Raw genomic sequence first — 19,709 nt, forward strand, 5'->3', positions numbered from 1 at the left:
ATTCCACCTATATGTTCAATATTGGGTGAAGCCCTAGTTGGTCAGCCTCCTTGTGAAGAGGAGAGATGTAATCAGGAAAGATGGAGACAAAGGCATGGACAGAAATGGTCAAAGTTGAACAATACCAGCCAAGAGCAATCAGTTAGATTAAGATTATTCAGTTTAAGAAAGGTAAGTGGATGAAGATGCAGTAGGATTCTATAAAATCTTGGTATCATGGGGAAAATGTGAATAAGGAATTGCTGTTCATTATCCAAGAAGTAGAGAATATCAAATGGCATTAGTAGGAACCATGTTCAAAACAAGAGTTCTAGTTGGTTTTTTTGTCCACACCGTGCTTCATTAAACCATGAGATGCAACATGACAGGTTACTGTGAATGTAAAAGAAAAAAAGAAAAGGCTTATAAGGGCTCAAAGAGTGAATGGAAGAAAAGTGTGAAGGAAAGTTCACCCGGGACTGTTGAGTACAAAGTCACAGTGTTTGTCTGTGGAAATTCCTAGCTGCAGGTAGTTCAAATTAGGGAGAAATACGCAAAAGCTATCCCCAAGTATTTATGCTTTTCTTACTGTTCCCTAACGTGTTACTGCCCATTACTGACAGTGGGAAACTAGTTTGTAAAATTTTTTTGTTTGAGCCAGTATTGCTATTCTTACTTTCTCTTTCCTCTGTTCTTTTCTAGGGGAATGAAAAGGACTTTGAAACTGTTTACGAGCAGTGTGTTAGATGCTGTAAAGCATTTTTGGAGAAGTCTCATTAATGTTTCATCATCTTATTTCTAAAAGAAAATACTAGCTTCTCCTGAAATATGTAAGGTTTATTTCATTGATGTATTTAAATTGTAAAATTATGCCTCAGTGTTCAAAAAATTTTCAGTTTAATTTTATATTTTAGGTGTCATCTAATTAAAAATATAGAAGAGTTTTAATTGAATTAGGTGATCAACCATTTTGTCACACATCAACATAGTAATAAAAGTATATAATTCAGAATAAATTTATCTGTAAACACTTCCAGTGTTTTCTCACAAGCACTGCAAAAGTAATGTCTTGTTTCTTTAAACTGAGGTCTTTTCATTGTGCCCTTAATGAGTTAATTTAAATGAACTTTCAGTGGGAGTCTCTGAGTTAATAGTTCATGTATGATAACTTAGGTGTGTCATGCTAGTATCATGAGACAGCCTTTGGATTGAAGCTGTTTGATATTAAGCCTGCTAGACTGAAAGAACTGCCTGCCCCCAGACGGACATTGCTGTTAGCACTATTTCAATGCTTAAGCAAGCAAAACCTCTCTGTGTGTCATCGGGATTGTGTGGAAATGTTTTTTTTTTAATTAGTTTAAATGCTCAGTTATTCAAAGAAGAAATATTTTTTGTTCTAGTACATTTTTACACTAATTGAGATGAACTTAGTTCAGAAATAGTGATTGCTCTTAATAGGCCTTTTCTGGCTAGTCTTCCTTTGGTCCTGTAGTCAATCTAACATAGCATTTATTTGAGGACAAAACAGGTCACTGTCAAAGCCTGAACATGAAACATACATTTTGTATCTCATAGTAGTAAAATACTCAAATCCATGCAGTATAATCAATGAGAAATTTGCTATAATCCCAGTCCCTATGTGGGTGTCAGACAATATTTTCAAATCTACTCAGGAGAATGGATAGCCTGTCAAAAGTGTTTTCTGACACTGTAGTTCAACCTGAAGACAGTCCACTGGTAGTGTAATACAAAGTTAACAGGCAGCCGGGAAGTAGAAGGCTCTGCTCTTGGACAAATATTGAATACTTTGTAAAAGTCCACACCTGTTTGTCTGAACACCACCTTTCATTTCTGCCTTAGAAACATAAATGTACCAAGGTCAGTAACGTAACTGATACCATAATAATCTTCCTATTTTGAATAATACCAGCATTGGTATGAACTAGCATTACCATATGATCTGTAAAACTTGCTTTCCTATTTACTTAGCCTTGGTTTTGCTCCTGTCTGCCTTCCAAACTAGTAGAGTAGCCTCTGTATTTGTCACGGGCTCTCCTTTCTGGGAGAGGGATGCATTTCAATAGAGGGCCTTGTTATTCCTGGGGAGGGAGGAATCCTGGTGTCACTTTGTGTGTGCTGCAGCCTGCACAATGGGGATGAAGTTCCCTGTGGGACTCTTGCTGTAGAACAGCTGTGTTTGTGTTAGTGAGGTTTGTTTTGTGCTAAAATTTCAATCAGACATAAAACTTAAGAACCTGCTTATAAAAAGGCAATTGATAGATGAAACAAATATCTTTGTGCATTATTGCATTACCAGTAGTTTTGACTTTTAAAGAACAAGCTAGAAACTTGCAAGTTAACAGCTGATTCACTTCAGGGACAAAGAGTAATAATATTTTAGGTCAGATCAAGCACTGACTCAGGAGTCTTTATGAATGATTTGACAAAATAAGTAAGGGAAAATGATGGGCAGTTAGGTTCAAACCACCTTAAATGTGGTTTTATGCACTAACCTCAGAAAGGAACTATTTAGGTGTAATTTAATGTTATTCTCTGCCAGAATGACCATTTAAAATATTCCAGTGAAAGCAGAGTAACTCAGAAAATTAAGAACATGGTGGTTTGTGCTTTCCCATTCGTGGCTGACTAAGAACTGAACCTATAGTTTCTTACATGTTAAAGTTAAGATTTAAAGGTCTTTCATCTTTGAGCTGTTGGGTTAACAGGAAGGACATGAAAGGGTATGGTTGTTTACCTTCACTAGGCTTAGGAATCTTCCTGTAAAGTGATACTAAGTCAAAACTATTTGTGTTAAATTCAGTGCAGATTTTAAGTTTCAGCCTTGAGGTGTATTTTCAGCAAGTAATCTATTGGCTAAATAATTCACTAGCTCCACTAGGAAGAAAAAGCCAATTGATTGATTTTTATCCTTAGTGGGTTTCTTTTGGAGGAGGGGAAGGAGAGCACCATGGTATTTTAGAAGCATTTGTAGAATACAAGAATACAGAACAAGAATTGTCTTCGGGAAGGACAGTTGCATAGTACCATTATTTGGGTTCTAAGAGAAACAGTGAACGTAGGATTAATGTACAAATCATGTATCGTATCGATGACTACGCTCTTGCAGATTTAAAATGCCACTCGTGAAAAATGTAACGTTGAATGAAATAATACAGAACTGAGGAGTCCTTCTCTCTGTCCCCCACCATGGCTTATTTTAGTTTAGGTAGTATGGTTATACTTAAAACTAAATAAAACCAATCTGCTACAGTATAGCTGTATCTTCTGTCAAAGCATGCTGACTTCTGCTAAACCTAGAGAAAACTTCCATGGGATTAACTTATTTATATTCATTTATTAAATCATTAGATAAATTGCTGTTTTCTTTTTACTAGGAAATTTTCTGTGAAGTTTTTATTTAACAAGATTTCAGGTGTCCTACTATAGAAAGAAGGATTTTATACTAATTCAAACTCTCATGTTAAATAACATGCTGTGATCTGATTTCAGTCAGTGCAAGCACAGAGCATAGAGTTCCACCCACATGTTCACTGCAGAGAAGCAGCTAAGTGAATCCTGTAGCAGTAGATTCCTTTAACTACCAGGTTTTTGGTCTGCATGTATTGCTTCCATTGAGAAATGAAACTTTAGCATTTAGTGGTCACTGAAAGCAAATAAAAACATTTACTTTGCCCTTACTAAATACAGCCATATTCTAGGATGGAGTTTTGTACTTCTGCCATTTTTTTTTCTTTTTTTCTTCTGAAGAGCTAGATGCTGAAGGTTCTTAAGTGTGAATATCAAGAATCCCAGCTCCTAGCTATTTCTCAGGGTGGGGAGGGGTGTGTTTGGTTTTGCTTTTATATTGTGGTCTGAATTGATTATAGAATGGAAGCTAATGGTAGTATTAAGATAAAAGTACCTGAGGTTCATCTACAGATCACACGTAAAAATTTTCTTCTGGTTTGAGCCGTTTTATTACAAGTAGTTTCAACATCTGATTTAAGGAAGAAAGGGAAATGCATATCAAGGCTTCTTGAGTAAGTGTTCACTGACTCCTTAAAAATTTTATGATACTAGAATGATTTGTTGGACATTTACTGATTATATTCCCTTGCAGTATCATGAATAGATTACAGATAACTTTTTTTTTTTTTGGTAAAAAACAAAACCCAAACAAACAAAAGACCTAAACCAACCATTTGTCATAAAGAAGATTCAAATTTATAATGCTCTAGAGAACTGCAGTAGCCTTGTGGTCTGGGCGTTTTGTGGGACTGGAACACACAGATCTGCCATCCTCACAAATACATAGTCCGAATTACTGGTCTCTGAGGGTGGTACCTTTCTTTCTTACTCAAGTGAACTCTTACTGGAAAGAGGTTTAAGTGTATATAGGTGGTAGTAGCTACTGGAAGATAGCTTGTTTATCTGGAGTCAGGGAACAGAAAGCAAATATAGAACAACTTAATACCAAACACTTTATTACTTATGCTTGTTATTTACAGTATTTACATATTGCACGTTCGCTGGAATGTTTTATACATTTGTTATATAAAGTAAATTAATGGCAGCTTGTGTTTGTGTACAAAATCCATGCTCCACTGTCCCAAAAATACGTCTACTTGAATTACGTTCCTGTTTGTCATGCAATTTGTACTCCTAGGGTACAATGTGACCCCAATGCAAGTCTGTTTTAACCAAACTTTTAGAAAATTGCATAAGCATGAAGGGTATCAAGTGACCACAACTACTGTGGAGCAGATCTTTAGTAGTTCTAGATATACAAACAAACATTCCTTAAAATTGTAGAATTAAGCAATAGAACATCAATTTTCTTGGTGAAATACTTGTGTTTACATAATTTTTGGCAGCATTACACATCAGTTGTAAAGTGTGTTTTTAAGTATGGAGCATTGAGTACTACTGGCAGTTATGCTACTGTAAAGAATGTCAATCTGCAAACTGTTGATGACATACAAAATGCATGTTAAAAGAATTATGGGAAGTAGTCTGTCAATCTGCAAAAATAAATCTCTTGTTCACAATGGAATATGTTATAAAGGTAGTAAGTTCTATTTCCCTGTTGGTTTCCAAGGCACTTCTCTTGGTTCTTGGTGTTTCTTTTCATGGCAATAACATCTGGTGGATTAAAAGAAAGAAGAAAATAGCCTTTCATCATTTTTATACTCACATGCATGTGTTTAAGAATGTCTTCATCATACTGAAAATAGTAAATAAAACTGGAGAATTCATTATTAACTTTGGAAAGATCCAGTAGTGCATTTCTGATCTAGCTCAGTTAGTTCATAGAAGCCTGACTGCTATATTACCATTTCGCTTGTTTAATCAAGGCTGAAATTTTGGAAAGCATCCCTAAATTTGGAAAATACAGTTCTACCTATTCATAATGTGCTCATAGTTACATGTAGCCTGTTCCTAGGAGCGCTGTGAAGTCAAAAAGTGAATAAACCTCAAGGACAGTACTAACAGATTGCAAATTTTGGTCTTAATGTCTTGGAGTCAGGAAGCTATTGATATGATGTCCAGTAATATAAATCTGTCAAGGTAAGGTTTGAAGGATCCAGGAAGGGTCTGATGTTTCATTGGGCCCATTACTGAAGAAATTTGGACTTGTATAAACAAGAAACAAAAGTAACTTTCTGAGAATAGTCATATAAATAGCCCCTGCAACATGCAAACACTGAGGCAACACAAATGTGAGTCGGAGCTGCAGTGGTTCAGTTTGCTGCCTGTTTTCTTCCCAGAGTAGCTTCTTGGAATGAAATCAAAACTATTTATGTGACACTGGTATCAAAATCACTGATAAGAAGTTATAGGTTTCCACATTGTTTATGTTACATATATTGTCTATACTCTAGAAATGTTAATTCAAAGGCTGAGCAGTGAAGGTTTCCATGACCCTCTTCCCCCACACCTTTAAGCCTTCTGAGAAAATGTAGCGTCACCGTCTCTGCGTATACGTATCTAGAAATGTAACTTCTCCAGTAACTATGGAGTTGGTTTTCTGCTACCAGATTTTCTAGACAGGTGACCATTGGATGCTACAAGTTTGTCTACCCACTTACATGTGTTTTGAAGACAACCTGTTAATGCCTTTATTTTGAAGTAAAAAATGCACTGTCTTATTAGTTAATACGAACTGCAGGGGGTGAAAGACATGCAAACATTCAGCTGAAGCTTGTGTGTCTCATAGATGCCCAAAGTCCACGTGAGAGAGAAAAACCTGGTCCTTTGACACTAGAGTTCTGCGGATCGAAAGTGTTAACTTTCATAGTCTGTCTGAACATATGTAACTCTCTTTCCCGTGATCACTGTGAATTCTCTGATATTTTGAGTTTCTCTGCAAATTATACTTAAGCAGTAGAAAAAGTAATAAATCATCTGAATGCAAAGTCAGTCAGACTTGACATAATCCATTGGAAATCAAGCTATTGGTGCATACAGAAATACTTGTTAGTAGTATTTAAACATATTTAGTTTTGCAATTTTTTTAAAGCTATTAGGAAATGTAATAATGTTACAGAGAAGCTTAATGTAATTTAGTTTTTTTCTGGCTTTGCAGATAGGACAAATACCTTTTTTTCTTTTTTTTTTTTTTTATTAATATTCTTCCTTAAAGGGAAACTCACGTAAATTTTCCTTGGCTTGTATTTTCATCTAGGCTATTTTCTGTATGTGTGCCCATACTGTACTCTATTTAAGCTGTGGTGTTTAAAAGTTACGTTTAAAACCAAATTAACATGATTTTGGTTTGATCGGTCTGTGGTACAACTGATACAAAAAACTGTGAGAATTTAATAAACAGTTTTTTCATTGCTAATACTAATGGGAATATGCAACTCACTGAGGGTGAAAAACTGGATATGGATAGGATGCTCATTTGTCATCTCAACTGTATGTGCTTTTGTATGGATATCTGATCAAAAGCTGTGGGTCTTAGATTTCCAGCGCTTAGCTAAACTGCATTTCTAAATGTCTGGTATTTTCAGAAAACCTTGAAAGGGCTCCAGATTTTTAGTACTGATTGGTCTGTTGTTCTTTTTTATGTCACATAGTCTATGTTATATGCATCAGTCTAGGAAAATTATACTGGAATTTAACTGAAGGATGGCAGGTGGTCTTAGTGGAGATCTTCAGTGCTATTTGTCTGCAGTCTGTTGAAAACATAGGTAGCTATGTAACTCCTTTCTCCTCTTTTATTCAATTCTTAGTTCTCCTTTGCTAATGCAATTTTTTTAAAAAAAAAGCAAACCCCCAAAACCACAGACCCAACCAGCAATATTAGCTGAAACCAACCAAACAATACAATTGTTCCAATTTTAAAAAGCACAAATGAAAGCTATTTTAAAGGCATATTGCAGCTTTCCAAACATGGTTCTAGTCATTATCTGTGCGTGATGATAGATATAAACTCTCTAAGAGAAGGCTAATCTGTATAAGAGTTTAGTGTTTTAAATATAAATACAAACTTTAAAATATGGTGCCAGTAGGATCTAGTAGCAGAACTTCCTTGTGCTAACATCAAAAACTTCCTTCCCCAAGTGTGAACACCCGGGTGGAGTCTGGTCTAGTGTCAGCATCAGATCACGGAGATCCATGCATTGAAGAAGCTCTTAATGTTACATCTGGTGCTAGCCAGAGATCCCATAATAAGAAAACTCAGAATTGCCTCTTAACAGAGTTGGACTATGCCACACTAGTAACCATGTACACTGGCTGCCTATTTAACTCAAAGCAGTAGTTCTGATAAGTCTTAAATTAGTTACCTTGGAACTACTTCCTCTCTCCAAGTAGAAGTGATTGAACGTGTCGTGGGAAGTTGTATATAATGGATCAAGCTATATTTTCTAGAAAAAAAGGGTCTGCTTTCACAAATGTGCAAACCCCACATCTTAATTCCACCTTCTTTTGTGAAATTAAAGCGTCTGACGTTTCTTGAGTGCGCTCAATGTTAGTCTGAATAAGAAGCTGTGTGAGACAGAAAGCGACCAAGGGCAGTTTCCATTATTACAGACCACTTGAAACAAAACTTAAGAGCCCAAATATTATTTTGGTTTAAGAATAGTTTGAAATAATGGATATATAATACGGTGTACAGGAATGGGATATTTCATGTGGTATTTTAATTTTCTCTTTATATATTTAAAGTTTCCAAGTTTATCTTGTACTTTAAGCTTTTGTAACGTATATTACTGGTATGGTCAATATATCTTGGGGAGTTTACACAGGTTTTTCTGAGTTCCAGAGGAAATCTCAGTTATTGGTGTGTTTAGGCTTACTAGGAAATTTATAAAGAAACTTTCACCTTTGTATGTATACATATTTATTCTTGCCCTATCATGTACTTTAAGCAAGAAATACTCTATTGCCTTTAAATATTGTTAATTATATCTGCTTCTCTAGGAGACAAGCAACTGGTAATTTGTTCATACGCTCTTTATAGTATATAAAGCTCGTTTTTTCTGCTTAGCCTGAGATTCCTACTACTTGCGCTAGTCTTGTATTTATTAGTGCAAGACTGTTTGTTGCCTCTAGTTTTATTTTGTTCATTTGAAATAGCTGTGGAAACTTAATAAAAAAGTTTAAAATATGTAAATGCTTGTAAGTACAGTAATTAGAAGAAATCTTCAAAATGGAAGTACATAATCACGCGTGATAATGCAGTCCTTAGTCCTTGAACTACTTATGGTACAAGGAGGTTTTAAGCATACATTATGAGATCAGTGTTGGTCTCTAGCAAATACTTAGAGGATGGGTAACGGCAAGGGAAGGCACCAACAGTAGCACCTGCAGTTTTCAAACAAAAGCAGGAAAATCCGTATGACTGTAGCCAAAATTATCATGACAAATGCTGTCCAAGAGGCCAGATACTCTTTCTTAGATTCATCACCACCTGTTACAAGAAACCCACAAGATCTGAATTGGGAACCTTAGATGAAGACTGCAGGAATTTGTTCCTGACTTTTCTTATCTACTGCAGATACAGACAATGTAATGATTGTTGGATGTATCTGCATGGGGTGGAGCAGAGCAAGCACGGAGTATGGGAACCATTATGAAACTTGGAGAAAAATGAGGCTGAAGAACAGAACAAAAAAGAGCATCAAGGATAGGACTCCAAGTACCTGTGCTGAACATGAGAAGGTATTACAGAATAAAACTAGTCAGAGATGGTGCTGGTGGCAACCAGGGAACATGGCTTAGGTTGCTGATTTGGAAAGAAGAAAGAAAAGGGGGAGCTACTGAGTTATGTGGTAATACAAACATGCTGCTCCGGCTTCACGCATGCAATCTCAATAAGTAAAAGGGTTGTTGCTGGGTCCCTGCATTGCTTCTGTCTGTGGGACAGGCAAAATATGAACATATGCTCGAAAAGAGACAATGGAGCCCAGTTACAGAGGTGTAGGATAAATGAGAAAAAGTGAAGGCTCGATAAGATGCATTGTGTCATACACCCCCCCCCAACCTCGTCAGGTATGTATTGTGACAGTAATAGATGCCCAGCTCCTGTTTTCTCATCTTACTTTCTTGTTTGATCTTAGCACTGAGTTTCAATGTCATGTGCTTTAAAGTCATGATAGTCCAAAATGCATTTTAAGTACAAATAAAAAACAAATCTGTTCCCTTTTTCTTCCCCACCAAATTGATTTCTAAACATGGACAGATGCCCATGGATCTGAAAAATGCACCAAAACTACCAGTTTGCCAAAGTATCAAAAAAAAAAGTAATAATTCATCTATAGCCCAGCCCACTCATAAGCCTCCAATGAAATGAAAATCAGATACTGAGCAAAACAGGAAATCTAATTTGTTGGGGAAAAAAATGTAGGTGTGGCTAATTAAAAATGTTATTTTAGCAGTTTATAATACAGGAGTTACAAAAGAACTTTCTAAAATGTATTTGTCATAACAATATAAATTTTCAAATTCTGTTGGTGAATTTAGACCTTTTTGGAGTAGTATCACTTAAGAAATTTTTGTTACCCGATATTCAGGAGTTAGCCTGAGCTTTAGAACTGATACTAACTGGTAGCTTTATGGCAGAAACCAAAAGTCTTTACCTATTGCCAGACTGTAAATAAACTTTTTGTACACTAGAGAGCTATCTTAAGTAAGAAATGGCTTTGAAATCTTGTTTTGCTATGTATAAGCGTTACTATATTCACAGCTTTGCAACTTCTTGAAAACACCTTGGACTAATGATAACTATACATTTTGTAGAGGAAAAAGGATGGCTTGATAAGTGGAAAAATACAAAACTCCCTTTTTTCTACAGCTTAGTCCATGAAATGGTGAAAACAAATAAAGCCTGTATTATACTCTTCTGTGAGAGGGGATATCTTACCCACACAAATTGAACTGATGAAGTGGAAAAGCTTTGAGGAGGAAGGAATTTTATGGAGACACCTGTGATCTCATGGCATATGTGGCAGAGAATAGCCTTCCTTTCTGCTAATAGAGGTTGCTTAAGAGTGCTGATACTATTAATGATTTGTCTGTGGAGAGCAGCACTGGAGGCTTGTTACCCGCCTTGAAACACGCTGCTAGCTGAGCAAAGGAGTTGTTTGGCAAAGTGAGATGGACTTTTTTAAAATAGTCTTCCATCTTGAGATGTTAACTGCTGTAGTTATTGTTCCTTCATATTATGAGTTTGTGTTTACGTGACAGGATGTAAAGATAACAGATCAATGTTTGGAAGGAGATTCCAATGTAATGAAAGGGAGAAAAGAATTCTGTACTCTGATATATCTGCTTGGTATCGGTAGTAACATTATTCACCTGCCTTTTGCAGGTAAGTATCATTATATACTCACATATATCTCATCACGTGTTACATATATAATAGCTAATTTCTTAGGTGCTTTCTAGATTTTACAATTGAAAGGTTGAATCCCTTACATTTCTCTGAGTCAGATCAAAGGATTTACCTATTTGCTGACTTACATTTGCCCTAATACTATACGCAAATGTTTCCATAATTCCTCAACATGCGATGTATGAATAGAGATTCCTCTCCATGGCTGCATGCTCCAAATTAAGACAAGAATCATAGAATCGTTTAAGTTAGAAAAAAAATCTTTAAGATCATCAAGTCCAGCCATTAACCTAGCACTGCCAAGTCCACCACTAAACCATGTCCCTAAGTGCCACATCTACAGGTCTTTTAAATGCCTCCAAGGACGGTGACTCGACCACTTCCCTGGGCAGTTATTGGACGTTAAAAACATTCTGCATTGAAGCTGGGCTAGTTTAGGTTTATTTTAGGAAGCCAAGACAGAAAATACTTAAAAGACATTTTGAGGAGTTTAGCGTAAAGTTAGGATGCTGAATTACATCTAATGATGTAATATATTACCTCTGTCTTTGCCTCTAGAGAAGTCTTCTCTTAACATGTAGCTGGAATCCTCTCTTGTTGCAAAGTTAAACTATGTCTTTATTTATCCAACCTGGATAGAGGGAATGGCTTCTGGTTGCTTTTTATGAAATTGAATAGCTCCATCATGGTTTCCTGCAGTCGTCTTTTCTTTAAATTAAATAATCCAAATTCCTTTTAGCTGTTCTTGTAAACCAAGTTTTCTAGGTCTTTGGTTGTCCGTGTTGCTCTTCTTTGGACTTTTACAAGAAGCACCTGTATGTTTTCCAGTATTGTGTCCTTAATTAAGTACAGTGTTCCAGCAACAGTGAGTATTTCAGGTGCTTTATAAATAATCATTCTATTTATAAATTCCAGTGTGTTTGGTTTTTGTCAAGTGTGACATTGTTGACATGCTTAGTTTGTGATCCACTACACCCCCTATGTTTTCTACAGAACTGTCTGTCTAGCTGTTCACAGCATGCTCTGTATTTCTGCAGCCGATTACTCCTGCGTGACTTCATAATTCTGCTCTTTCCTTTAGATTTTATCCTGGTTTTAGACTATTCAGCTAATTTTCCAATATTATTTTCAAGATTGTACTCTGTCATGGATGTTTCTCTTACACTACTTTCATCCATAAATATACTGTCTTCTATCACCCAAGTTGTTAATGAAAATACTGCAAAACGCTATACCCATAGTGATGCTGTGTGACTCTGCTCAATACGTATTTCAGTTTGACAGTGAAGCACTAGTAACTATATTTTCCTAGCCATTTTTACGTTTATCTTGATCACATTTCCCTAGCTTGCTTTTGAGAATGCTGTGCAAAACAGTGTCAATACTCTAAAAAAAACCCACAAAACAACTAAGGTGCTTAACATTTATTGCTTTTTCTCACTGAGTCTCTCTGCAAGATGTGTATTGTCCCAGAGCTAAAATATCTTGGCTTGACAGCATCTGTTACTGACAAATCCATTTGGGTTATTATTTATCCCTTTGTCAGAGATGACATTTTTGTCTCGGGTAAAGGTTGAAGACAGGGTGTAAATCAGCCCTTTTGTATTCCTATGTATCAGTTTTCTAGAAATACAGATAGTTTGTAAGTAGTTGGTTGGTTGGTTGGCTTTTGTTTTTATTTTGGTGCATGGAAATTCCCCAAGTAATTGTGGGAATTAGAGGTACATCTAGGTAAAAAGGGAGGGATTCAACCCGAAGACATGAGAGGTGAGCACAGTGAAAATCCCAAGAAATCTGAGTAGCTTGAAGTTAGTTTAAAAAGTTAAAAGCACCTGCAACCTATCTGCATTTATAAAGCTTTCATGTGTATGGCTATGTATATATTAACTCTTACTAAAACGTACACCACAGATCTACAGCTGCACACATAAAAGGGCTGCTGCTGCCAATACAGGCAATTGTGTACTGAGTCAACCCTTGAAAAAGCAGCTACAGCTGTTGCGTTTTGTTCTGTGTATTTGCTAACTGTATGCGGCTATGAATAATGCACAGCTGATGCATGTGGACTTTTATATAATGACTTCCAGTAGGGGGTACCCTTCATTTATTGCCAGTAGTTGCCAGATTAAGCCAGTTACTTCAGGTACTTTGAAAGGGGAATACCTTAGCCAAAGGACGATTGTTACTACACTCCTATGAATTTTCATGTATAAAACACAATATCCACTGCTTTGCTATGTGTTAGAATGTCATTACTGCTACGAAAAAGCTTACCTTTATCCTTCCATGCACATTGGGCTTACTGCCAACCGAGTAAGAAGCCTGGCACATCTTTTATAGTCTGTCATGAAAAAAAGAGCATAAACGGATTACTAAAGTAACCAATTTTGACTTTAAAAATAAAAATTGGTAATGGTGTGCAAATTATTGTTGTAATAAAGTTTAGTGAACACTTTGCAGCAGTACAGAAATTGGCTCCTTAGACTTCAAAATGAGAGTGTGTAAAAATTGCATAACTGAAAGCCATGTCTAATGGCACATGCAACTATGCAGCTGACTTCTGTATATGTAGTATCTATAAACCAACAGCATGAATGTACTTGGAGGCTCTCCAAGTGTGTGTAGATATTTATGAAAATCTATACATTTGTGCCCATGCTTAAATGTGGGATCTAAACATGTGACTAGTATTTCCATACTAGAGGAATAGTAAGTAGTACGTATCCATCTTTGAAATCCAGCCCCCAGTGAGCAAGTCTGTCAACATTAAGTAATGCAACTCTCCAATAAATTTTTCTTCCTGGAAAAACTGTTACATTAGACAAATAACATCTAGTCATAGGAGTAAGTCCAGCCCAAGTAGGTGACCTCATCATACAAATTCATTTATAACTGTATCGAGTTTAATCTTGGAACTAGTGAAATTGTTTTTTCCACGGTAGTCCTATTAGTAGTTCTTACTTTAGGTACCTTCTGCTTTTTGATGCATTCACTGTAAGGGGTAGAACCAATGCAAAACTAAAAAAATAATCAAGATCTTTTCTTTAACATGGCAAACTGAAAGCAAATATTGTGAAAGTTTAATACGGACAGACAGCAGAGTAAGTTACTTTTTAGGTGCCAATGCTACCATGCTGTACAAAATACTAGAAGGTCTGGCAACAAAATGCATTTGTACTGGCTACTACAGTGTTGCAGCATCATAGATTCTTTTAATGTCTTTGTTGTTTGGCCTTTGAAAATCAGAGTATTATCTAAAAGTAATGTCACATTGTGCATAAGGAATTAAAGCAGGTGGTTAAGCTCATTTTCCTAGAAGAAAGTGACTTTAAGGAGATGCTAGTCAGTCCAGTCCCGTGACTGATGCTGATTTTTGTTAGGCATTATTAATGAGTAACTACATACAATGTTTCCTAGAGATGCAATGTTAACAGTCTCTAGCTCACAGCACAGGTACGCTGTAATTGCCATTCATACAAATTATCCTCCATTACCCAGACATTATGTTGGTGGGTATGTCACCTCTCAGGAGGAACAGGCTAATTCAGAGTTTAAGACCAACTAGTTTTTAGTTTAACAGCTTGGAGCACTCATCAGTGCTGAGTCAAATTATATTTGTGTTGTGTTCCTTATGAAAAAGGTAACATGACTACTTGCTTTTCAAAACAGACTAGTTATGAACACCTGCCATCACCATCAATGTCAACAGACTGCGATCTGGTTAGCTCTTTTCCAGAAATCCTTATCTTTCCAGGATATTCCTAATCTGAAGCCTACAAATGGAGAAAAAAGTCTGCAATTCCTACCAAATAAGCCTTTAAAATACATTGGGCTGAAATATTTAATACTCGAAACTTGGAATCTGTAACTCTTGTTTCTATTCCCAGCTCTGCTACTGACCCAACTGGTTGACCTCAGACAAGTAAAATAAAGTGTGCTTCTATTCTGAAAAGGCTGTACTAAAATAGCATCTACTTACTCAACAGATCCACCTCAGTATGAATCTGGAGTCACATCTACTGACTGATAAATGTCTATGTTTGATATTTTTTAATTTGCTGTGCTGCCAACAGTGATGAGATATCGTGAGCTGCATTTCCTTATTTGTGTCCATCTGCACCTTTTTTTTTTTTAATCTAGGCCTTAGGAGGTTATACTTTTATAATTCACTGAGGACAGTTGCAAAGATTCACTGTTGACATCATTGGTAGACTGGCAGCTGAACAGTCAAAATATAAAATTTCTGTAAAATATGTTCTACATCAATAATCAATGAAAAGGAAATAGCTCCACCTGGGTTTCTGATCCTATCTTGAATTTTAAGCACTGTAAATTTCATGATTACAAGCAGGTTTGTGAGAGGAGTCACGTGTTCCTATGAAAAGCAAATGCCTTTGATTTGGAACTAAAAAGGCATATACATCAGTACCTATGGAAGCGGTGTTTACAGCCATTCTATACAGTCTATTTGCGGTGAAAAAGTTATTTTTCAGTTTTTCTCACTGTAATACTGACACTGTTCTATCAACACTGTAAAGTGTACTTAGTATGTTTTGGAGCACTCCAAATTCTTCATTGCGAGGCAAGTATTCTAATGTCGTTTCACTACTGGTACCTCACAGGGCTATTAAATTTTAGAGTTGTTTGTTGTTTTATGAAAGTCGCTGGTTTTTGGCACTTACATGCTGGGATGGTGCAGTCCCTTGTATTGTGATAAAGCCGATGAAAGTGTTTACTACATTTTGGGCTGAAGTAGAGTGGACCTGAAATATAAAGAAAAGAAAAGTTATGAATTATGACAGCTCACAGGAAGAGTAATGCAGCTTATGCTATATATGTGAAATGATGGATACCAATGCAGGATTAAAATATACCTGTTAAATGCTTTAAGAACTTGTCTTTCATCCGCAGATCTCTGGGAACTATTTCTGTTGGACAGAAAAAAGAATAGTCACTGTGCTGCACTGGAATTGCGCTTGCCAAATATTGTATGAGATGCACACAGGTCAAAAGTCCTTTGCATACAGCAGGCCAAGCTGCAAGTATTTGTTTTACATTAGAAGCTACTGTAAAATGCACTATGAAACACACTGCAATGATTAACTATTAGGTGTGTGGTCATTAATGATGATGACAATTAACTAAGAGATTGTAGCTCTCTATGAATTACATTACCATGTTTACCTAGAATTAAATTCATCCAGAAATTTTAGTTTCATGGTTGCTCAAAAATAGCATATTCCACTAGTGGTAAAGACCCAGAGATACAGCCAGGTTTGGATTTGTGTCTTCCAATTCTCTTATGCAAATGTATCCACTCTTTTGTCACAGGTATATTTGTACAAACACTGTCCTGCTGTAATCATGAAACTGGATTGATCTACTTACAGGAATCTTCCCCTCTGCCTTTAGCAGCAAGTAAAAATTCACAGGAAATGATCCCAAGCAAATTGCTCTCTTCTGGCTCCCTACGTTTGTGGTTTACCGCCTGGCGTTTTGTGTTCAGCAGATGGCAAAATGAAACTGGTTTACTGAAATCCATTTTAGCCCTAACCCTTGCTTGTGTCTTCCTGATTTACAGCTATCCTTGATTGCTTTCTGTTACGAAGTCTATGCTGATAGCTTAGTGCTGATTGTGTACGATACACTACATGGTGCTTTATTTATTTGATGATAAATGCCTGAGCAGCCTTTTTCATTCCCCTGGCACCTCTTACCAGATATAAAGCAGAGAGCATTTCCATCCAGATCTGATTCACTTGTGAGGATAGACACTTCTCGAAAGTCATTCTTCATTTACTTCTAACTTTAGTCAGTGTAAGTAAAATTGACCTTATCATATTTGACCTAATTATGTCATGTAGAGCATTAAAAACACACATGCTTCACTCAGAAATTTCCCATGGGACAGGCTCACTGGGAAAGTGTTGCCAAAACTGAAATGGAAGATTCTAAGCAGTAGTTCCTTTTTCAAGAGTTGCTAGGAATAACTCCATTGTAATAACAGAATGAAAAATCCTGCTCAGGAGCCAGGAACACTACTACTAACCAATCTGCTCTGAAGTAAGTTTATTATTTACATAGATAACTGCTGAGCACCAGTCAGATGTTTTGCACCAATATGCTGATGTAGGGTGGCCAAAACCTATGCCCATGTTCCAAGCTGAGATTTAGAGTTGTGCAGATGAGAGTTCCCTGCTTAGTCTGGCCTCTTTAACTTTTCAACATAATTGTTTTATAAAACAATGTTCTCACTGTGCTGATCTTAAGTGGAACAGAATTGTCTTCCTTTGTATATTCATTAATCATGCAAATAGAGAAGTAATATTTTCATGACAGCCACCAAAAAATGCAAATTGTGAAGGTATTTGAATATGAATGAGAACGAAGAAAAGGTACGATGAAGCTTTATGAGATCAATAAAGGCAAAATAAATAGCATACTAGCAAAATGAAAGCCAGTTTTGAAAAAGTAGTGATGAGTAGACATCAGCTGGAAAATATTCAGAAAGTCACTTTCAGTGGGAGGGGTAAGATGAGCAGCAGTAGTGCTGTAGGGGTTTGGGAGTGACAGTTAACAGTAAATTAGATATGGCAGCAGGAGAAGCCAAATCAACTTTCAACTGGATGCACATCACGAAACAGCAGTAACTGTCCATCACTATGTGGCTTGGTACGACCACTTCCAGACTGCTGTACACAACGCCAAACATCTTATGAACAAGCCTGGGCTTTCACTGCAGGTTAGAGAAGAGCCATTCAAACAAGTAGAGGGATGACAGCAAGAGCATCCCAGAGGGATCATAGCTTGTACAGTGACAGAAGAGTACTCTGTTTCAGTTCCTTAGTATTTCAAAGGTGCTACCTCCAGAGTACAAAAGGGACTAGTAAGCAGGGCGAAAAGTTTAGTGAAGCTGAGCTGCAGGAAAGGCTTCTAGATGGGAGATCTATAAGAACATACTATAGTCTTGCAGGGGAAAATCTTGCTAGGGTCATTTCCACGCAACACTTAAACCAAGCACGTTTTAAAATGTGGTACACTTCCAGGAAAAAGAGTGTTTTCATCCCTTATTTCTTTGAACTCATCCCATTTCAGTCATTTCCCTTATTAACGGGTTTCATTCAAAGCCAATACACAGGAAGCCGGACTTTCAGTTGAGTACATTATCCAGAGAGTAAGAGACTCTGAGATGTGAATGGAGTTTTTCTATTCCAGATTTGCTGTCTGTGTCTGTTTCTGATATCAATGGGAATCTGCAGGTATTTTGAGCGGTGAATTCTTGATACAGTAACCTGATATGATGTCTCATTCACCAAGGCACCCCAGAGGAAAACAAAAAAAAAGGATCTCCTAAGTCATGGACTGTGACTTACCAACTCTCTGCTCATCCTGGTATCCTCCATAGTCGGCCACTTCCCTTCGATCCAAGTTATAGTCGTGCTTGGAGAAGTACTGCACCCCACTGTCCTTCTCCAGGTGGTACCTTTTCAGTTCCTGAATGATCTCCATGATCAGATTTAAGAGACTTTGCCTCTCCTTCAAATCTGTGGAGTCAGTTTTCTCTTTGCAATACCCTGCTGAGAGCATTAAGAGCACCAGCCCCAGCAGCCCTGGCGACCTCAGTCCACTCATTGCAGTCTGACCTGAGGGGTGCAAGAGCAGATGAAGGATCCGCTGCAGTGGGAGGCCGCCTATTCACTGGAAGAGAAAAACGGGCTCATGGGGGTGAAATCGAAACGCTACAGTAGGACAGCGCGGAGACCGCTCCGCAGGTCGCACACGGCGGGAGCGCGGCCGGCCCCGGCAGCCCCACCGCCCCCCGCAGCGCCCCGCCGGGGGAGCGGCCCCAGCGCCGGCAGCGCCCGCCCGGCAGCCTGCGCCCACGGGGGCCCCGCGGAGGGCGGGCTAAGCAGCCGCGCAGCGGGGTGCGGCGCGGCGCGGCGAGGGATGCCGCGACGGGACCTGCCTCTCCCCGCGGCCCGGCGGAGCAGATCCGCGATGGCCACGGGCTAGCGGCGCGCCCCGCCCCGCCTCGCCTTGCCTCGCCCGCGGCCGCGGAGCGGAGGGGCGCGGACGAGGGGCGCCAACTTTTTCCCCGAAGTTTCTTGCCGGGGAGCCGCGGCAGCCGCGCACCGAGCGAGGCCCCCACCCTGGCTGCGGGGCTCCGCGCCGGGGCCGCGGGCAGGAGCGGCGGGACGGGCGGTGCGCGGCTGGGGGGCGGCCGTCCCGGGGCAGGGAGCGGCAGCGCCAGCCTCCCCTTCCTCAGTCCTTCCCTCCCAGCTCAGGGACGGGGCGCGGGCGGCCGCGGCCACCTCCACGGGGAGCAGCAGTGGGCGGCAGCCCGCCACGGCGGGGGACGCCGCTTCCTCGCCGGAGCCGCTCACCTCCGGACGGCTGGCTGCCCGCTCCGCCGGCGCGAGGGGCGGCCGGTCCCCGCCCGCCGCGGCTCCCCCCGCCGGGGCTCCCCCCGCCGGCTCCGTGCGGGCTGTCAGCGGCGCGGCCCCGCCGCACGCCGCGCTCCGGCTCGGCGGGGCGGGAGGGGTGGGGTCGTGGGGAGGGAGACGGGGGGGAAGGAGGGCTGCTGGCCCTTCACGGCTGCTTTACCTGTCTCTCCGTCTCAGGAGCCGAGGCGTCTTCCCCCCGGGAGCCGCTCCCCGGCTCTCCCCGGACGGCAGCAGCCCGCGAGCGGCGGGGAGTCCAAGTTTTCCGCGGCTGGCCCGCCCGCCCCCCTCCCGTCCCTGCGCTCCCGCCGTGCCCGCGAACTACTCCATCGCCGGCAGCCCCAGCGCAGCCGCTTATATAGGCTATAGGATGGACATGAGACGGCAGATAGTATCGACTTGGAAGTGGGTGGAAAACAATAAAAGTCCACTTGGCAACCTCGGGAGCG

The 19,709-nt window shown here is 39.3% G+C and overlaps 2 protein-coding genes across 5 annotated transcripts in view; one reads left to right on the forward strand and one right to left on the reverse strand.

Annotated features, from left to right (window-relative positions):
- ACP1 (acid phosphatase 1) overlaps nt 1-7,160 on the forward strand; it is a 25,706-nt gene extending 18,546 nt beyond the window's left edge. For all 4 annotated transcript variants that reach the window (XM_056342447.1, XM_056342448.1, XM_056342449.1 and 1 more), the window contains exon 6: nt 682-7,160. In XM_056342447.1, the coding sequence (XP_056198422.1) occupies nt 682-759 (78 nt within the window). In that variant the 3' untranslated portion in view covers nt 760-7,160. The remainder of the gene's footprint in view (nt 1-681) is intronic.
- Nucleotides 4,994-19,709, reverse strand: ALKAL2 (ALK and LTK ligand 2). Its single transcript, XM_056342451.1, has 6 exons — nt 19,424-19,709; nt 18,193-18,517; nt 15,694-15,747; nt 15,502-15,582; nt 13,094-13,160; nt 4,994-5,121 (listed from the first exon to the last, which is right to left on the reverse strand). Exons 2-5 carry the CDS (start codon nt 18,449-18,451, stop codon nt 13,096-13,098), a joined length of 459 nt encoding a protein of 152 aa, XP_056198426.1. The 5' UTR covers nt 18,452-18,517; nt 19,424-19,709; the 3' UTR covers nt 4,994-5,121; nt 13,094-13,095.

Source organism: Falco biarmicus, chromosome 6 (genome assembly GCF_023638135.1).
Source record: "Falco biarmicus isolate bFalBia1 chromosome 6, bFalBia1.pri, whole genome shotgun sequence".
NCBI classification, from domain to species: Eukaryota; Metazoa; Chordata; class Aves; order Falconiformes; family Falconidae; genus Falco; species Falco biarmicus.